Genomic DNA, 17,150 nt, shown 5'->3' on the forward strand with positions numbered 1-17,150 from the left:
TTAAAGGGTTTAATGTATAAAGGCGTTTAGAGCAGTGATTCTCAACCAGTGGTGCCCCCTAGTGGCATGTGGTGTAATTGCAAAATAAAAGCCTTTAACCTCCTGAGACCCTGCGTCCTCATATGGGGACATTAAGTTTTAGGTTTGTTGTTGTCCTCATAACTAGATGTTAGTCGGTGTAAAAACATTTCTGTGGATTCATTCTACAGCCACAAACGTGGACAGGATACAGAACTTCTTCTAGTTTAATGTAACACGCAATTTCTGTCACTTTGCTAATTAGCTAAGTACTCGATCGAGGACGTTGGGATTTCATTATTTGCACAGTCATGTTCAGACATGGAAATGAACAGTTTTATATTTTGTTACATGTTGGTTTATTATAATATTGACTAAAATAGTCTCCGCGTCCTCTCATGAGGACATTTTTTTCCCCCAAAAACTACTTCCTGTTCAAAGACGATGCTTGCGTTTTTTTTTAAGTTCTTACTAATGCCAAATAAAGAGAAATGTAGAAATTTAAAATGCAAACCAAACTTAATCTCAGGTCTCAGGAGGTTAAAAACATCATCATGACGTTTATAGAGACAGAACTAAACTACAGACGGTAACAAGATTTTTTTTTCTCTAATTACATCTGTTGCACAAGTGTAATTTACTGAATTGTATTAGGAGGCTCCGGGCGGTTGCATTGTCCAAATTTGCCACCACTAATTTCTTAATGATGCTCTTATTGTGAAATAATAACTCTGCAGGGACGTGTTGTGGGAAACTCATTAACATGAATGTTCAGGTTAGCATCAGAAATGAAGCTAATTTTTGCTTTAGCTGTTACCGTCGTCACTGAGCATACAAATAAAAATGAAAAAAGCATCTTTAAAAACCACAGACAGAAGGAGTTTTGTCTTTAGCATCTTTATTCATCTTTTTTCATTATTTTTATTTGTATTGAAATTGATACTCTGTGTCTTCTGAACCTTTTTTTCTTTTCTTATTATTCTTTTTTTTTTTTTTTTTTAAACTGCTTCTGTCTTCTAACTCAAATCACCAAAAATGATTTCATGTACAATCCACCTGGCGGACATTCCTATTGGCTTCACCAGGGCGCCATTTTACGACAGCTGTGGTCCAACACTGTTGTGAGGAAGTTCCCCGATTAAACCGGGATTTTTTTTTTTGTTGTTTGTTTTTTTTAACCGGTTCGGAGGATACACTGAGAAAAACTGCAAAAGGTGGACACAAGTGCTACCTGTTCAGTGCATAACACTTAAAGAGTAAAATACACAAGACTTTATTATGACTGTTAATACCACAAATGAACAGTGGCCTGAAGATTTGACAATACTGCCTCTGACATTTTCAAGCCAAGATGACCTAAAAAAAAAAAAAAAAAAGACAAAAAAAATAAAATAATTTGTTGTCTGCACTGATAAATGTGTCTGGATTTCCTCAAAAGCATCTTCGCATACAGATTTTTTCCTTCTTAACAGACTTTAACTCTAGGAGGGAGATGCTTTGTTGAAACTCAGTCCACAACAGAGATTTTACGGTTTAAAAGTAGAACTTCCTCAACAGAAAAAACAAAAAAAAAAGTCCATCTGTGTCCTTTGGACAGGACGAGGAGGAGAAGAACAGCAAAAAGAGGCAATATTGTCCGACACATGCTCCGTACTGCTTTATTTCTCAAGGGCCGTGACAACAGACAACACCTCCCCTCAACCGTCTCCTCCCACAAACGGGACTAAATGGACACCACAGGCTACTATACCCAGTAGAGACACAAAACGCCTCGTCCTCAAAAAAAAAAAAACATGAAGAAAATGAAGAAAAAAAGAGGAGGAGAGGCTATTTGAAAAACCTGATTTTTTGTTTTTGTTTTTGTTTTTTTTTTTTGGATATGGACACTTGATCTGACGCTGAAACAAACCAAGTCGCTCCGGCAGAGAAAGAGGCAGCGGCCGTCGCACCAGACCAAATACTGACGCCTGTAACGAGGTCGAAATATTCATTTCATGTGAGAATTAAGGAAAAGAAAAAAAAAAAAAAAAAAAAAAGCTTTGACCTTCCTGCAACTCATATTTTATTCATACCTGAAGCACAACTGGGACATGAGCCACCTCTGCTCTTTTTAAAACACCCGGACGACAGACAAACATGGACTTCCACACAAACTGGAAAAATAATAAATTTCGCATCCATGATTACGCCCGCGTCCGTTTGCCGATCGCTTTAGTCGAACTTTGCGTGGTGGGTGGGTGGGTTCGGGGGTCAGTACTTGGTTTGGACCGGAGCCGCCGCGCGATACAAATAACCCGCATCTTTTAAAAGGACGTCAAAGGTAGTAGCTTAAGACATCGACGGGGTCGTCGGACCGACGGGTGACTTTACAGAGCGGCGGCAGAAATAAACCACATTCGCGTCCCCCTGAAATGTTTGTCCTCCTCGAAACTCTCCCGTCGTAGAAACCCTCCAACTAACTGGCAATTTGATTTTACGCCCCCCCCTCCCCTTTCCAAAAAAAATGGACAGAAATCTTTTAGACCTTTTTTTTTTTTTTTAATTTGAAAGTTTTGTCCTGGCGTCGCTCGTGTGTAGCTGCCTTAAAAAATCCGAGGGGACTCGACAGTGAGATCCTGCGTCGCTCTGTAAAAACGTCACCCGGCCTCGTTTTTTTTTTTGAAATGCGATGATGAGCTTGTTCGCCCTGCGATACACGGGCGGTGCTGGTAAATACAACCCCTCCCCCACCCCTGTTCCCAATGTCCCTCAGTTTACAAGAAACAAACAGGAAATAAAAAGATTAAAGAAACAAAAAAGAAAAAGAAAGAAGGAAAGAAAGAAAAAAGAAATCCCCCCACCCCCCGACTGGACCTGCCGGCACGCCGCTGACTTCAAGTGTGTCGGTGTGCATGCGTGTGTGTGTGTGTGTGCTGGTTATCAGTGTGTGTGCGACCACGGCCGCCAGAGTCTCTGAGAACATGTGTGTTTGTGTGTGTTTGTGTGTGTGTGTGCGCGTGTGGAGGCTCCATGGGGGTGAGGGGGACTCCTAGTATTTCTTCCCCGGCACGAACTCCTTCGCTTCAGGATTCAAAATGCTCTTCCTCTGCACAAAAAAAGAGACACAAAAATGAAAATTAACACACATTTTTTTATTTTTTTTTTTGTGCAGGAAAAAGAAAAGGAGTTGTGAAACGGCGCGACTCACCGCCACCTCCTCCAGGTTGTTGTGGTGGTCGCTGACGGACAGGCCGTTGAGCTGCTGCTGCAGCTGACCCACACCCTGGTTGTTGAGGTCACGCGAAGGGATGAACCAATCCTGGTCCTCCTCCTCCAGCATTTCCTGGAAGCAGCGCTCCAAGAACTCCTGCTCCAGAAGCTCCTCTTCCACCTGGGAGATGAGATGAGACCACAGGGAGGGAGGTAAGACAGAAGCAAGTTTTCACATATCCCTAAAAATTATGACCGAAATATGCTCTGACTGGTATATTCAGGCAAAATAAACATGCAACAGCCTCATTACTCATGCATTTGATCAGTGCTGCAGCAAAAGCTGTGCAGCTCTTTTTTTTTTTTTTTTTTGCTAGGCAACCCAGTGTTTGTTTTCTTTGTTTTTGTTTTTTTTTTAAAACCAGACCTGTGTGCAACAGTGCGTCGACACGAATGAGGAAACTGAATGAGAGTCGCGGTCTGATATCAGCAACGAAGAGAACAAAAAAAAAAAAAAAAAAAAAAGCCACAAGGTCAAAGTGTTGATGTTGGGACTGAGCCAAGAAAACTAACATTTGGACTTTGATATAAAAAAAAAAAAAAAAAAAAAAAAAAAAATTAAAGCTTACGTGCAGGTGAGAAGGACATAATGAGTTCAAGACTAAGAGCAGAACAGATGCAAGTGATTAGAGTATTAAGACGGTTGTAAATCTCTCATATATGTACCTGTCTGTTATATTCCTCCTCGTTCTCCATCCACATGTACTCGGCGAACGGGTTGGCGTCGCTGCCCTCTCCCGCGTGCCCGTTGGCCACCGGCTCCTTCCCTTCCTTTCCTGGAGCTCCGCCTCCCGGTGTCTTGGCCACCTCTGGACCGCTCATCTCAGCCGGCTCTGCATGAGGTAACAACAATACGTCTTAAAAACCTGCTGGAAAAAAACTACGCACCGTGGTTGTGATTTAAGCTCGGAAAGACACTGAAAAGATTTTTCACGATCGATTAAAGTGACAGCAAAGTCCCAAAAAAAAAGCACATTTAATAGCGGATACTAGACAACTGGCTCGTCTCCCGTCCTCAAACCCACAGTTTGATCTTCCTGGCAGCTCGGTTCGTCTCGTTTAAGGCTTCGACGTTTCAGCCGAGGATCCAAACTGATCAAATTATCGGCGCGATTTTAGTGACAGCTGGGAAAACTGCTCCCACGAGTGGAAATTTCTTCACCGCTCACCGACAATAAAAACGACAAATCCTCCATAACTCATGACCCGAATAAGGAACAGGTTGAAAACTAAAAACTCCAGCTGGCGCTAATCCTGCTGTCATGCCTTTTTCTGCAAACACTGAAAAACGAGCCTGAAGGCTTCGTGGCATTGCTGGGATTTTACGACTGCAACCAATATGTTTTCTACGTTGGTAAATCGCAGTAAAAAAGGGGCCAGAGTGTTTTATTATTAACCAGGAAAACACACACACACACGTCACAAATACGTACAGAAACTATACCAGGTAAACAAACAGGAGTTAAATCATGACTGAAAAGAACATAGCGTAACTTCAACCTCCTCCCTGTGTGGAACAAATCCAAGCACAGCAAAAAAAAAAAAAAAAACACCTTCAGAGAAAGTTTTTGTAGCATTGGAAGAAAAAAAAAAAGACAAAGAGCTCAGAGGCTCTTTAAACTTCCAAAAAGCAAACCAACATTAAGACAGAGCGCTAAGCTAGCGGCTGTGTGCTAAGGGCAGCAACTAATTTCCATTCATATACGCTGAAGCGCGTTTTTTTTTTCCTCTAAGCGTATGTGATGTGGCTTTTCACTGAACCACAGGAACTCGTACCCAATCACACTACTTCGAAAACTGCGCTCAAGAGACTCAGATGCGGCCGCGCCCGGACCACGCCCCCACACACACACTCACAGAATCTGGGGTTACAGTGTGTAACCAGCAGCTACGACTCAGACATGTCGATGATTCAGTGGCGTGATTCAGTTGTTGACGACGACGACGACTCCACCTGGGAGACACCTGGGTGCAGCTCAGACTGCAACAGTATGTGCTACGTGCTACTAGCGTGATGCTACAGTCCCTCGATGAGCAGGAGCGCACACCTGGAATGTTGTCGCCATTCAAAGAAAGCAAAAGTGGTATCGGGGCAACTGTGTTGTCAAGGGATGCGTCATCAAAGCAAGAGTTACAAAAGAAAAGTCACAAGATAATTTGTCATCAAAGCAGAGTTATGATTACAAGCTAAGCTAATTAGCTAATTAACTTGAGGAACTATTCAATTAGCAATTTGACCATTTAATTCAGTTTTAATTTATACAAAACCAACTGTAGATCATATTCTAACTCTTAAATTGCAAGATTTACATCCTAACATTAGTATTTTTAAGTCATTTGTTTTGTAGTTCATTCTTCTAGCTTCATAAATTAACTCGACAACAGTGACTTCAATGACTAAAGGCTGGATTAGACGACGCCTTCATGAAAACTCCAATGTAGCGTTCACGCTAACTCGGAGGAGACAAAATAGGTTTGGTGCATTGTCACCATTTGCTGAACATTAAAACATGTCCAGCAGCTATTTATTTTTATTTTGGAAGCAGTAATTGCTCAGTTTTCCCCCCACACACAAGGTGTCTTGAATGCAGCATCAGCTGCAGCTGCATCTCCCATTGGTGGGCAAACTCAATTGACTGCTCATTTTTTATTTCTAAATGTCGATCAAACACCACAGTCCAGATTTCTGAGAACACTTTAAGCCCTGATACATGGATTCATACACCAGAAAATAATTCAACTCCCACTATGAATAAGCAATAAGTGAACAATTACTGCTAAAATAAATTGTACTACATTAATTTGCTCTGATTAAAAGGAACGAGCTCCAATAGAGATGAGTCTAATGGTTTCATGAGGCTCTTTTATGGTTCTACAGGACCTACAATCTGTAGCTTAGTCTGTAACAACACCAGTCGGTGCTCGGCCTGTTCTTTTTGTCTCCACTTCCTGCTTCACTTTCAACAATGGTTACTGAAACTTAGCATCTCTTTATCAACCTTTATTCACCCAAAACAATCAATTTCTAAAAACTGCCGAGATGGAGAAACAGATGGAAAAACACGCCGCTACTACGAGTCTAAGTCTAAACCGACAACTAGCGTGAACTGTAACACAAGACGCACTTTACAGAACTAAAACTGAACCAACAGAATCAGGGAAAGGGAATTTTGGATAAAAATAAAACTAAAACTATAACGTAACGGCTGCTTGTGAAAATCCCTAAAGGAGAGGACTTTGTGATATACACAGTTATCTCAGTGCATGTCAGGACAACACCCTATTTAAAAAGAAAAAAAAAAAAAAGGTGAGAATACAAGATGATGTGAAGCTCGAAGGAAAAGTCTTAGTCACTACTTTACACCACACACACCATATATATGTATACGTGTATATAAATCCTTTATCGCTAGTTCATGATGAAATAGTTTAAAACTTTAGTGCAACTCATGCGTAGCAGCAAACAGCTTCTTCAGGCTGAATCCTCTTAAGTAGGTCAGGTAATCGCACACACCTGGTGGGCAGGCTGTGGGAACGCAGGTAGAAAATTAAATAAATAACCATACCTCACCCATAGGTGGCTCTTCAAACTTAGAATAGGGAGTAAACACATACGACGGGCGAGAAGAAGAAGAAATATATCTAGAATAATCACTTAGATTTAATCAATAACCAAAAACAGGCACGATAAAAGCTGCTCTACTGGCTTTTATATCCACGTGCATCTGTTTTAATTCACCTTTCACACTGTGTGCGCAGCAGAAGGTGTTAAAAGTACCAAAAGGGGAAACGCACACACACATGTCAAGGTCAGGGGGGGAAAACACAAAACACATTGCTGCCGACACAACACCCGCACGGCCGCGGTGTTTTCAAGCACTTCACTTCCAGCCTTGACAAAAAAAAAAAAAAAAGACAATCAGGACTGTACCTGACAGGGGGGAAAAAAAAAGTCTTTATTCCCTTTATCCACACACTTCCTTCAGTGGGAGAGTCCCTGGTAAATGTGAGACCTGCCACTAAAGATTACACAGCTCTACACCTGCTATAAAACAATAAATAAATAAATAAATGAATAAATAAATAGACGAGAGCAAAAGGAATTCCCATTATAAACCAACTCTGCGCAATCTGAGTATCATTTCACTTTTATTTATTAACTTTAAGCAACATAACAGCACAGAACAGTGGACGTGATGATACACAAAGACTCTAAATGTAGATAAAATTATAAAGGATCACAGGGCGGACGTTCTGTTTTTACTTTTTATACAGATTTAAACTCACACCAACACAATCTCCCGCTCGCACGTATCCTACAATTAATTACGAGAAGGTCTCGGTTGGATACGATTTGTTGCGTATCCTCAGCATCGCCACTACGATGAGACATGCCCACGATAATGACATAATCCCCAGACTGCCAGCCAGCTGCAACGCACTTGTCATGACACAAACGCGGCCTTCGCAGCGGGGACGAGTAAAAAAAAAAACCATGATCTCAACCGAGCTGCAAACACAGCTCCGGGATCAGCCCCGAACGCACACACACACACACACACACACATATATCGCAGTGTCCGACTTTCAGGCAAACTCCCACAAACTTCACCCATAAAATGACCCGATTTTTAAATTCAGGACGTCGCAGTGTTTTCTTCCTCGACGCCTGTTCCTGCCGTTTTATCGTCTCAAAACCAGCGGAAACGAAAAATCAGCACGAGGGAGTTCGATTCAGACCTGAAGCAGGCTGCAGGTCTGCAGGACGCAGGGAGAGAGAGAGTACGGACAGACAGTCCTTTAGAGGAATTCAAATAAACATGTAATCTAAGTAGGCCAGTAGACTAAGGAGACGTACGTCCGTGTGTCTGTTGGGCAACGATAGAGACGTGTAATCGCGCCGTGATACGGACGAGATGTGAGCTGTAAAGGCATAAAACAAGCAGGACAGGTGAGAGTGGGAGAAAGAAATGTTTGAAGCTGACGCCCGTGTGTTCAAATTAATTATTTTTTTTTTTTTTTTTTACAACAGGCCCATAAAGTGTTATGGAACAAAACAGACCTTCGGCTTTAACTCCAGAGTCTGTGCAGACACTTTTTAAACAAAACAAAAAAAAATAGACGTCAGGCAGACAGAAAACAAGACAGACACCGGTGACGTTTACACAAGAGGCCTCACAGGAAAATCTCAACAAAAAAAACAAAGAACAAAAAGGTCAGAACTCAAATAACATAATCGATTCAGGAAAAACAGTCGTTCGTATAGTGTGAAGGAATCATTTGCATTAAAGCCTCAACACTGATTTTACAACAGCGGCAGGAAACGTGAATCCGCTCAGGCAACACTAAAGTGTTCATCGGGCGAAGTAGAATAAGTAAATAAATAAATAAGTAAACAGCGCCATGATGTACATACATGTATGTAGCACTTAACGTGCTCGTGTTGCATAACCACATGTTGGTCGACATGTAACATTCAGCTAAGAGCTTGAATCACCGCATCCTCTACAGCGAAGAACAGCAAAGATTGACCCCAAAAATTAAAAAATAAATAAATAAAATATGACTCGTTCTGGTCTGAGGACTTCTTGAATTAATTTAAATAATAGACTAGAACAGATTGCGCAATGATAATATTGCAGAAACGTTCTTACACTGACCCAGATTTTAGTTAGATAATTTAAAGCATGACACCAAAACGCTCGTTTTCTCCGCTTTACACCATAAAATAAAGTTATTTAAACGCGTCCGGCGTCCGAGGAGGTAAAGATTAACGTCAAGGACTTAGACAAGCGAGGAAAATGATGTTCAGCTGTAGCACAAAAAAAGAAAATGCCAAGGATAAAATAAAAAGAAAGAAAAGTCAAGCTTCAACTCGTTCTGTGTTGAACTGTATTTCCCCCCCTTAGTAATGTGTTGAACCACTTTCAGGTTGTCTTCAAGCCTGGACATCTGGAGGACTCCTCAAATTCACTTACATAATCCACCAGAACAAAGTTGTGCACTGAAATTAGACACTGTCACGTCGATGTGGGTTTTAATTTATTAAATATATATATTGCATTGTCAAACAAGTCATCTAAACATGTGCACGTTGTGAAGAGGATTGGTTGGTAATTAGTTGCACCTTTTCCAAAATGTTAGATTGAATAATGAATTGGAGGATGTTTGTAATAATTAAATTGAATAAACTCAAATGTAATAATAATAATAATAATAATAAATAGCCCTGGCATTTCACCACGTCGGTCCTACTGCCCTTTAAACCCACTCATCCTTGTTAAGAGCTGAATAAAAATTAAACGAGACAACGACCAAACAATAATAAAAAAAGCCGCATTTAAAACTGTCTAAATTATTCGCTGTCGTAAAAACATGAGGAAAAATAAAAAAAACTTAAATAAAATCTGAAATACATGAAGATCCCAACGACGTCCTGGACGAGGAAAAAAAAAATGAAAAACGAGGAGAGGCACGTACATAAATACATACAAACACAAATAATTTACACATATATGTGTGTGTGTTTGTTGAATTATTAGTTAACGCAGCAGAAAACGGGAGAATAACCCCGCTTCATTAGCCGCTTATGTAATGAACCAGTTTGCGTATGTAACAGGGGCCGTGTCGTCGTGGCTTTGCCTCGGCTAACAGGGAGCTAACCGGCTAACTAGCCAGGTGTCCGGGGCCTACCTGAGGAGCACGGGCTAAAAAAGGATCGCACGGGGGTTTTAGCCGGAGGTAAAGCTAAAGCGGCTAGCTTCGGGATAGCTGCGCTGTCTGTCAAATGTCCGGGCCTAAGGTTTGAAAAGCTACCCCAGCAACAACAAAGGGTAAGAACAAGAAGAAGAAGAAGAACAAGAACAAGAAGACGGGAGTCCGGGCTCCTCCTCCTCTTCTACCGGACAAAAAAAAATGTTATTTTTTAATCAATGTCGCGAAGCGCATTTGCGTAACGCGGCTCAAATGCAAACAGCCGCGTCAAAAAAAAAAAAAAAAAAAAAAAAAAAAAAAAACGCAACACGCATCGAGGACATTTGAATACTAGAGGGCCAAACAAACAAAACAAAAAAAAAAAAGTCGGATTCCGCTATCGCAAGCTAGCACGCTGCTACAGCATGGCAGCATCCCTCAAGCAGGTCAACAAAAAACAAGCCTCGGCTCCGGGGATTACCACAACCCTCTACGCAAAAACACACACACAGACACACGCTGCCAACGATTAACATTAAAGGGTTTTACAATTACCTGGCATTTTCTTCTTTTTTTTTACGTTTGCTCTCGACGCCTCAACGTAACACAAAGTTATTTGCAACTACACTGCGGAGAGTGTGTGTGCTCGTCGTCGTCGTCGTCGTCTCTCTCCAGTTGGGGATTTCTCAGCGCTTGCGATGCAACCACGTAGCTCCTCGTCTGAGCTAAGTCCTGTTAGCCACCACCTTGCTAACGCTAGAGCGCTGGCTCGGTCATGTGGTCTGGTGGGGCGTTCGCGGACCGTCGCCAATGTGGGGAATTGTGCGTAGATTTATGCTATAGCTCAGGGGCTGCCCAAGGACGTTTATATTCATCAAAATAATAAATAAATAAATAAAATAAACGCTAGACGGCGCTGTATCTTTTAATTTTTTGTTTCTGCTTTCAACTTTTGCTGAAATAGCCACCAAGCACGGGTCACATAAATGTTGTGTGCATCTCCAAACCTTCGCACCGATTCTTTATTGATCCACATCAATCAATTTGAAAATTGCGGCGATGGAGAAGCAGCCAGAAATACATCACAATACGCAGGAGCCTTTGTGACGCTTTAGCGCAGAAACATAAACTACGTTTGTTTAACTTGAGCGTAATGCCACCAGCTCCCGTTTGACTTTGAGAAGTGTCGTTCATCTAAAAGTTTCTTGATCTATGTTAATAATTTCACTGGTCCTGAGCAGAGGGGGCAGTTTCTGAGGATGTATCTGTGCTCCAATTTGCAAAAAGTCTAAAAAATAATAAATAATAATGACTGATTACTGTAACAATGACTTTAACCACATTAGCCAGACCTGGTTTATATATCTGAAATTATCTAAATCCCATCAGACAACATTCAGAGCATGTTCATTTCGATTTGTAAACATTGACATGAGCATGTGCGCAGGCAGCTACAACAAACAACTGTGGCTCAAAAAGCATCGTGAGGCTTCACACTTGATGCTGCCTGAAATAGATTCATTGCTTTAGAAGTTGTGATTCGTTGTTGGTTACACTAATTAAGTGACTGACACTGTGGTTGCCTAGCAGCAAGCGAATGATGATCCACGTCTTCCTGTAACCCTCTTTACCCGACTGTACTTTTAAAAGAAATAGCAGGTTTAGGTTTACTTAATGGTTTATGGGAACAAATCAAAGCTAAGGGTTAAGTCGCGATGCTACAAAAAGTGTAAGACGAGAACTGAAACACGATTTAAAATGTGACTTTTCTCACAGTCTTGACATCTGAAAGTGGCTTGAACAGGAACTCACAACATGTTCTAGTGTTTACAGATACTGACACACGTTCTTCCGACCTACAACTTTAAAGATATATAAGAGAGAAAGGAAACATATCACCACAAGTGACAACTGACTGATTTAAATTAAAAACAAAATCAATTAGCAAACATAGTTCCTTTTAATCAACTAATCCACTTAAATATTATCTGATATAAGACGCTATTTGAATATCAACCATTGAAAATACATGATCTCTTCATACAGACTTTCTCTCAAAATGTGCGTCCATGTCTTTAAGTTGGATCAGCGGCGTTTGCCAATCTGAACTCAGACGGTGGAAGAATATGTCATACGAAGGCGCATCACCCTGGTATTTATGCAGCCTCTTTCACGCCCAGTGAGCTAAATATGAAGTTCAATAAGTCCTAAATACTTTTCTGACTTTTTTTCCTGGCACAAATCTAAACACTGCACGGTACAGTTCATAATGGATCAGCTAAAAACGTCCATGAATGAAGTTTCTGGCATGAATCCTTCTTGTGTATAATTCCAAATACTAGATAATACCACTCAAGCTGCAAGGCTCATTGTTTAAAATCTGAAATGTTATTTTGTTTCAAAATGTGTACAATCTTATTGGTTCTATTATGTTTGCACTTGGATAAACTTACTAATAGTTACGAGTGCTCTCACCTCAAATGTATTAGCAGAGAAGCTATGTCAGGAATATGTGCTCAGTTTCTCAATGTCTGTGTTTATTGCACAGAAAACACACGTACATATTATATATCAGTCAAAACTGATGTTCACTTAGTCGCAGTTAGACCGTATGTAATCAAGTTGACTAGCTGACTTTTCGTCAACTAAAACTAGAAAACAATGAAAGATAAAAATGACCAAAATTAGCAAATGATTAAATCAGAAATGACTGTCTGAATTAACTTTGACTTAAGGTTGGAAAGTTCTTTATCATAAAATACACCATAAAGTCACCTCTGCGCTCATAAAAAAAAAAATAAAAAATGCAAATGTCAATGCAAAAACATGACAAATGAGCGTCACTTTCTGAGATTGAAGATGTGTTTGAGCTTGTGGACGCGGTCTCACTTTAAATGGTCACAAGCGAAAGGATGTAGGAGTTAACTCATTAAAATAGATTTAATTGGCTAATTTCTTTAGCACTGCGTGTCACAGTATCCATTAAAGAAAAAAAAAAAAGAAAAAAAAAGTCCGAGCTAAGATTCGCTCCGTGAATGCAGCACGTGAACAAACATCCCCTCGAGCTCCACTCTCTTTACTCCGAAACACAAATGCCTGCGTGGCTTAGAGGGGGAAAAAACACACTTCTGTCTATTAATTACAACTAATCCCATAAGACACACTTTAAATTATATATAAGGAACCTGATTGATCACAATGATGAGACTTTAGGCGGTTAAAAGACTTCTTTTGTTTGGTTCAGCGTGCGTAAAGAAGACTCACATTTTTTTTTAAATTGACAGTGTTGTTGTTGTTGTTGACCACAATACAACTATTTCTAAGGCGAGGGGAGACCTGTAACTTCATGAGTTGTATTCTTCCCAGCAGGTACTTTAATTCAGATGGTGTTGAGGTGCTTGTTCGCCTTTTGTGTTCACTCATAAAAAAGGCTCATGCACGGAAAATAGTTTAAGTTGACTGCATTTTCTTGCCATAATTCACGTGTCTTGTCGCTTCCTTCCTGCCCTTTCTCGCTGTCCTTCTTGCCTCCTCGTAGCTAAATAGCTTAGCTTCCCACATTACTGCAGCAATAACAACACACTCACCTCTCAACTTCAAGTGCAATAAGGGGGGATCCGCAAACCAGCTGTCTGGGGAGGAGGTGGTGGTGGTGGAGGTGAGGGTGAACGAAAGCGGCTCTTTTCCGGTCCCGGATATCTCAAGAAAACCACCCAGAAAAGAAATTCCTCTGATAATTTCCAATGCGTAAAAGTCGGCGTGCACCTCCCGGGTCAGTTTACTCGCGGTGTGCGGCGAGTAATCTAATTAATATAGAGTTTTTCTGCGTAAAGGTTGCGAGGGGGAAAAAAACGGTGTGTCGTTGTCGCGCTTGTCCAGCTGTACTCTTCTGTGATTGGCTGAGGCCCACGTCAGTCAAAGCTTCCTCGCCACGCGATTGGTCCAAGCGACAACACGCCCCGCCCCGCCCCTCCATTCACGTAAGTAAGTAAACAAAATACGGTTTAACCCGTTTTTGCCTTTGCGCCCTTTTTGAAATCAATATGGCCAAGTTAAAGTTTGACAGCGTGGGTGCATTAACCCTCCTTAAGAAAGCACAGATCTAGGTTTGTGTTTGCAAAAATGTGTTTGAGAGGAAAGCAGAGGGGAGTAAAAGTAGATTCAGGAGTGTTTTTTTCAGGGATTGGGAAAGTTTACTGTTTTGACGGAATAACATTTGGCTCAAACCGTGTTGTATGGATTTAATCATGGATGAATGAGTCAGAACATCTAAGATAAACTTCTACATTGTTCACTTGTTGGATCGTAGCTGTTGAAACCTTTTCTCTATAGGAATTTGTTAAACTGTGCTGCTATTATGTCTATTCTAAAAACCTGTTTACACGTATACACTTTTACCACTGCTGCAATATATATATTATTTTGTCATTTTGGTATATTTTCAATATTTTTATTAGTAGTATTTTATTTTTTTATGTAAATAATGTCTTCTTTGCACTGTTTTGTACATACTTGTGTTTGTTTTTGCAGGTGATCTTGCTTCTGATGTGCTTCCCGTGGGACTGGAGATAAGATGACCCCTAAGATTGGATCTAAAAGCAGCTGCCCATTCCTAAGATTAGCGGTGAGGTTTTTGAGCCATAACAGGTAACTCACTAACCAAGAACCAAGACCATTTAGACTTTTCCTCATTGGAGAACAGAGTTCTGGATTCAGATCACTTTGTTTTTTAGGACCTTAATCTTCCTCTGAATCAGAAACTTCCTTTGGACACTCTGTTTTTTTTTTGATCATTCGCTATAGTCCTAGTTGTTGTAGCCTGGCCCATGACTAAATGCATCCACTGTTACACAGGTGTCCAAATGAACTCAGACGTGTGTTGCATCCTGACTTGTATTCTTCCACGCGCACACGTAACGCTGCAACATACTTTAAAAAATTTCAACATGGCATAAGTGTTGTAGCTCAAGAAAGTCCTGGATTGCGTAACATTCAGGACGAGCTGTGTCACCGTTGTACCATCTTCCTAAAGAGTGAATGTTTTATTCATGCTGATTATTCACAGCAGTTACTAAATTCGCCCCAGAGCCTTTTAAGGCCCCCGTGACTATTTAATCTATTTTTGGTTGAGTCAACAACCCAGCTTCACTGGTTTCTCTCGTGCTGCTTTGGTGAGTTGTGGATGTTTTTAGCAACGGCTGCTGCTCTGATTCATAAACACTGTTTGGCTGGATACCACCGAGACGGCAACTGGGACTATACTTCATGCAAATGGATCTCATGTTGTATAATCAGTGCATTCAACTGAATCGTGTTATGGTGCAGCCCATACAGCTCTAGTATAGATTAAGCAATTTATTTAATCATTTTCACCTCATGTTGCGTAATTGTTTTTGTCTAGAAGCATCTTTTCAGCACTTTTTCATTATTATTTTTTATTTATTTTTAACTTTTTAACCCCTTTTATCTCATGATCTCATTCAGTCTCTGTATCCTGCCCCACCTCCTCTCACTTCCTGTTCACAGCTTTCACCTGGGTCACTGAGCAAGAGGGTGCATTACTCTAAAAACACAACAGAGGGCGACTATAGCACACAATGTGGGCAACTAATCCATCTGTAAATGTGGATATAAGTGGAAAACAGATGAAATAGTATTGATTTTGTCTAAACACCACTTTTGTCCAACCACTATTGTCTGCAGACGTTGTAAATAATACTTTAATTAGTCACAATGCAGACGTCTGACAGAATAAACTCATAACAATTAACTCTCCATCATTCAGCTTGTGACTTTTAACAAAAACTATTGCAATCCAAATAATTTCTGTTCGTTTGTGCACGATGCGTGCATAGAGTAACGTACTTTACAGCCGGCATAAGTCGCGCTGCACCACCGCTTCATCCATATGTATTTAACAGGCGGAGAAAATCCACTTCGCACATAAATCGCGAGTGTAGCAGATTCCCAGCTCGCTGCATTATTTCCTCACGGCCTCAGCTGGCTGCAAGATGCACGGATGTCCATACGTACCGAGGAGGAGACGGGGACATTAAATCAGGGTTTCAGGAACGCCAGATGTTCCCCGAGTGTCACTTTAAATGTATGTATATCTGTGAGTGTGCGCAGCACATTTAGCCAAAGTGATCTGTGATATCGCTCCGTGGAACGCGCATAAAAGCCTATAAATTATTTAATTTTTGTCATGTGATTAAATGCATACACATGCATTCAAACTGAGGCTTAAAACTATAGTCAAATGTGTTTAGAAAAGTTTAAATTCTGCTTTGTTGTGCAGCTTGCTTCAAAATGAACTGTATTCTTGCTACTTTCTTCCTCCCCGTTGCTCTTCTTCTCCCTTGTAATCACTTGTCTTTTACTATAAATCCCCTCTGTTTCGTTTGAGTGTCTTCTCAACAACTTGTCTTAATTTGGCCGACTGCCTTACAAACTGCCTTACATTAGCTTCAATTGCACTTTGGAACACATTGAGACACACGTCCCATCGCTTGCATTGAAAGCACATGAGACGGAGGAATGATTACATCAAACAAAAGCCGTTTCCACGTTCATGTGTTTGCCAGACTATTGTTTTAAGGCAGACTGACTTGAAGCTGAGAACGAGAAACAACGCGCAGCCCGAGCTCATGCACATTATCACGAGAGTCCACAGTGACACTCCTAATCTCCACGCACGCTTTTTACTTACGGACAAAAGGAAGTTTGTCGCCCGTTTAACTTTCCCCCTCACTCCTGGCATCCCCCTCTGTCTCTCACCCCCGGTCCCCTCCGCTGTAAATTTCACCCTCCGTCTCTGTTATTGAATCATAAATCATAAATTCCCTTCGTGTACCCCTCGCTTTCTTGCTCCCCCGTTCCTTTTTATTACACAATAGCCCAGACTTTATGTCAGGGGGCGGCCATGTTTAACGTGCGTGTAGGGGTCTGCTCTCACACACGTTTGTGCATAATTTATGCTTTACGTCGCTGCAGCGTTTTACTGCGTGCGGCAAAGTGAAATAGACAAATTAGACCTCTATCTATCAGAGTCCTGCTGGACCTTGGGAACCGTCTCAGAGGTTGATGCCCCCAAAGCAACAGATGGTCAGCAGGAAACTCAGCTGGGAGCGCGAGAGGAGGAAACCGACGAAGGCTCTGAGCCAGTGCACCCGGTGGGCCGGATAAAAAAG

At 41.1% G+C, this 17,150-nt stretch overlaps 1 protein-coding gene across 2 annotated transcripts; it reads right to left on the minus strand.

Annotated features, from left to right (window-relative positions):
- Positions 1-899: 899 nt before the first annotated feature.
- Positions 900-13,839, minus strand: paip2b (poly(A) binding protein interacting protein 2B). Of its 2 annotated transcripts, none has more exons than XM_047608293.1 (4): positions 13,548-13,839; positions 3,934-4,100; positions 3,206-3,388; positions 900-3,103 (listed from the first exon to the last, which is right to left on the minus strand). In XM_047608293.1, the coding sequence occupies exons 2-4, from the start codon at positions 4,087-4,089 to the stop codon at positions 3,047-3,049; spliced, it is 396 nt and encodes a 131-aa protein (XP_047464249.1). In that variant the 5' UTR covers positions 4,090-4,100; positions 13,548-13,839; the 3' UTR covers positions 900-3,046. The 2 variants fall into 2 exon arrangements, with proteins under 2 accessions (XP_047464249.1, XP_047464245.1); XM_047608289.1 differs by lacking the exon at positions 13,548-13,839 and adding an exon at positions 10,516-10,709.
- Between the last annotated feature and the right edge of the window lie 3,311 nt (positions 13,840-17,150).

The sequence above is a fragment of the Mugil cephalus genome, chromosome 1, assembly GCF_022458985.1.
Source record: "Mugil cephalus isolate CIBA_MC_2020 chromosome 1, CIBA_Mcephalus_1.1, whole genome shotgun sequence".
Classification (NCBI taxonomy): Eukaryota; Metazoa; Chordata; class Actinopteri; order Mugiliformes; family Mugilidae; genus Mugil; species Mugil cephalus.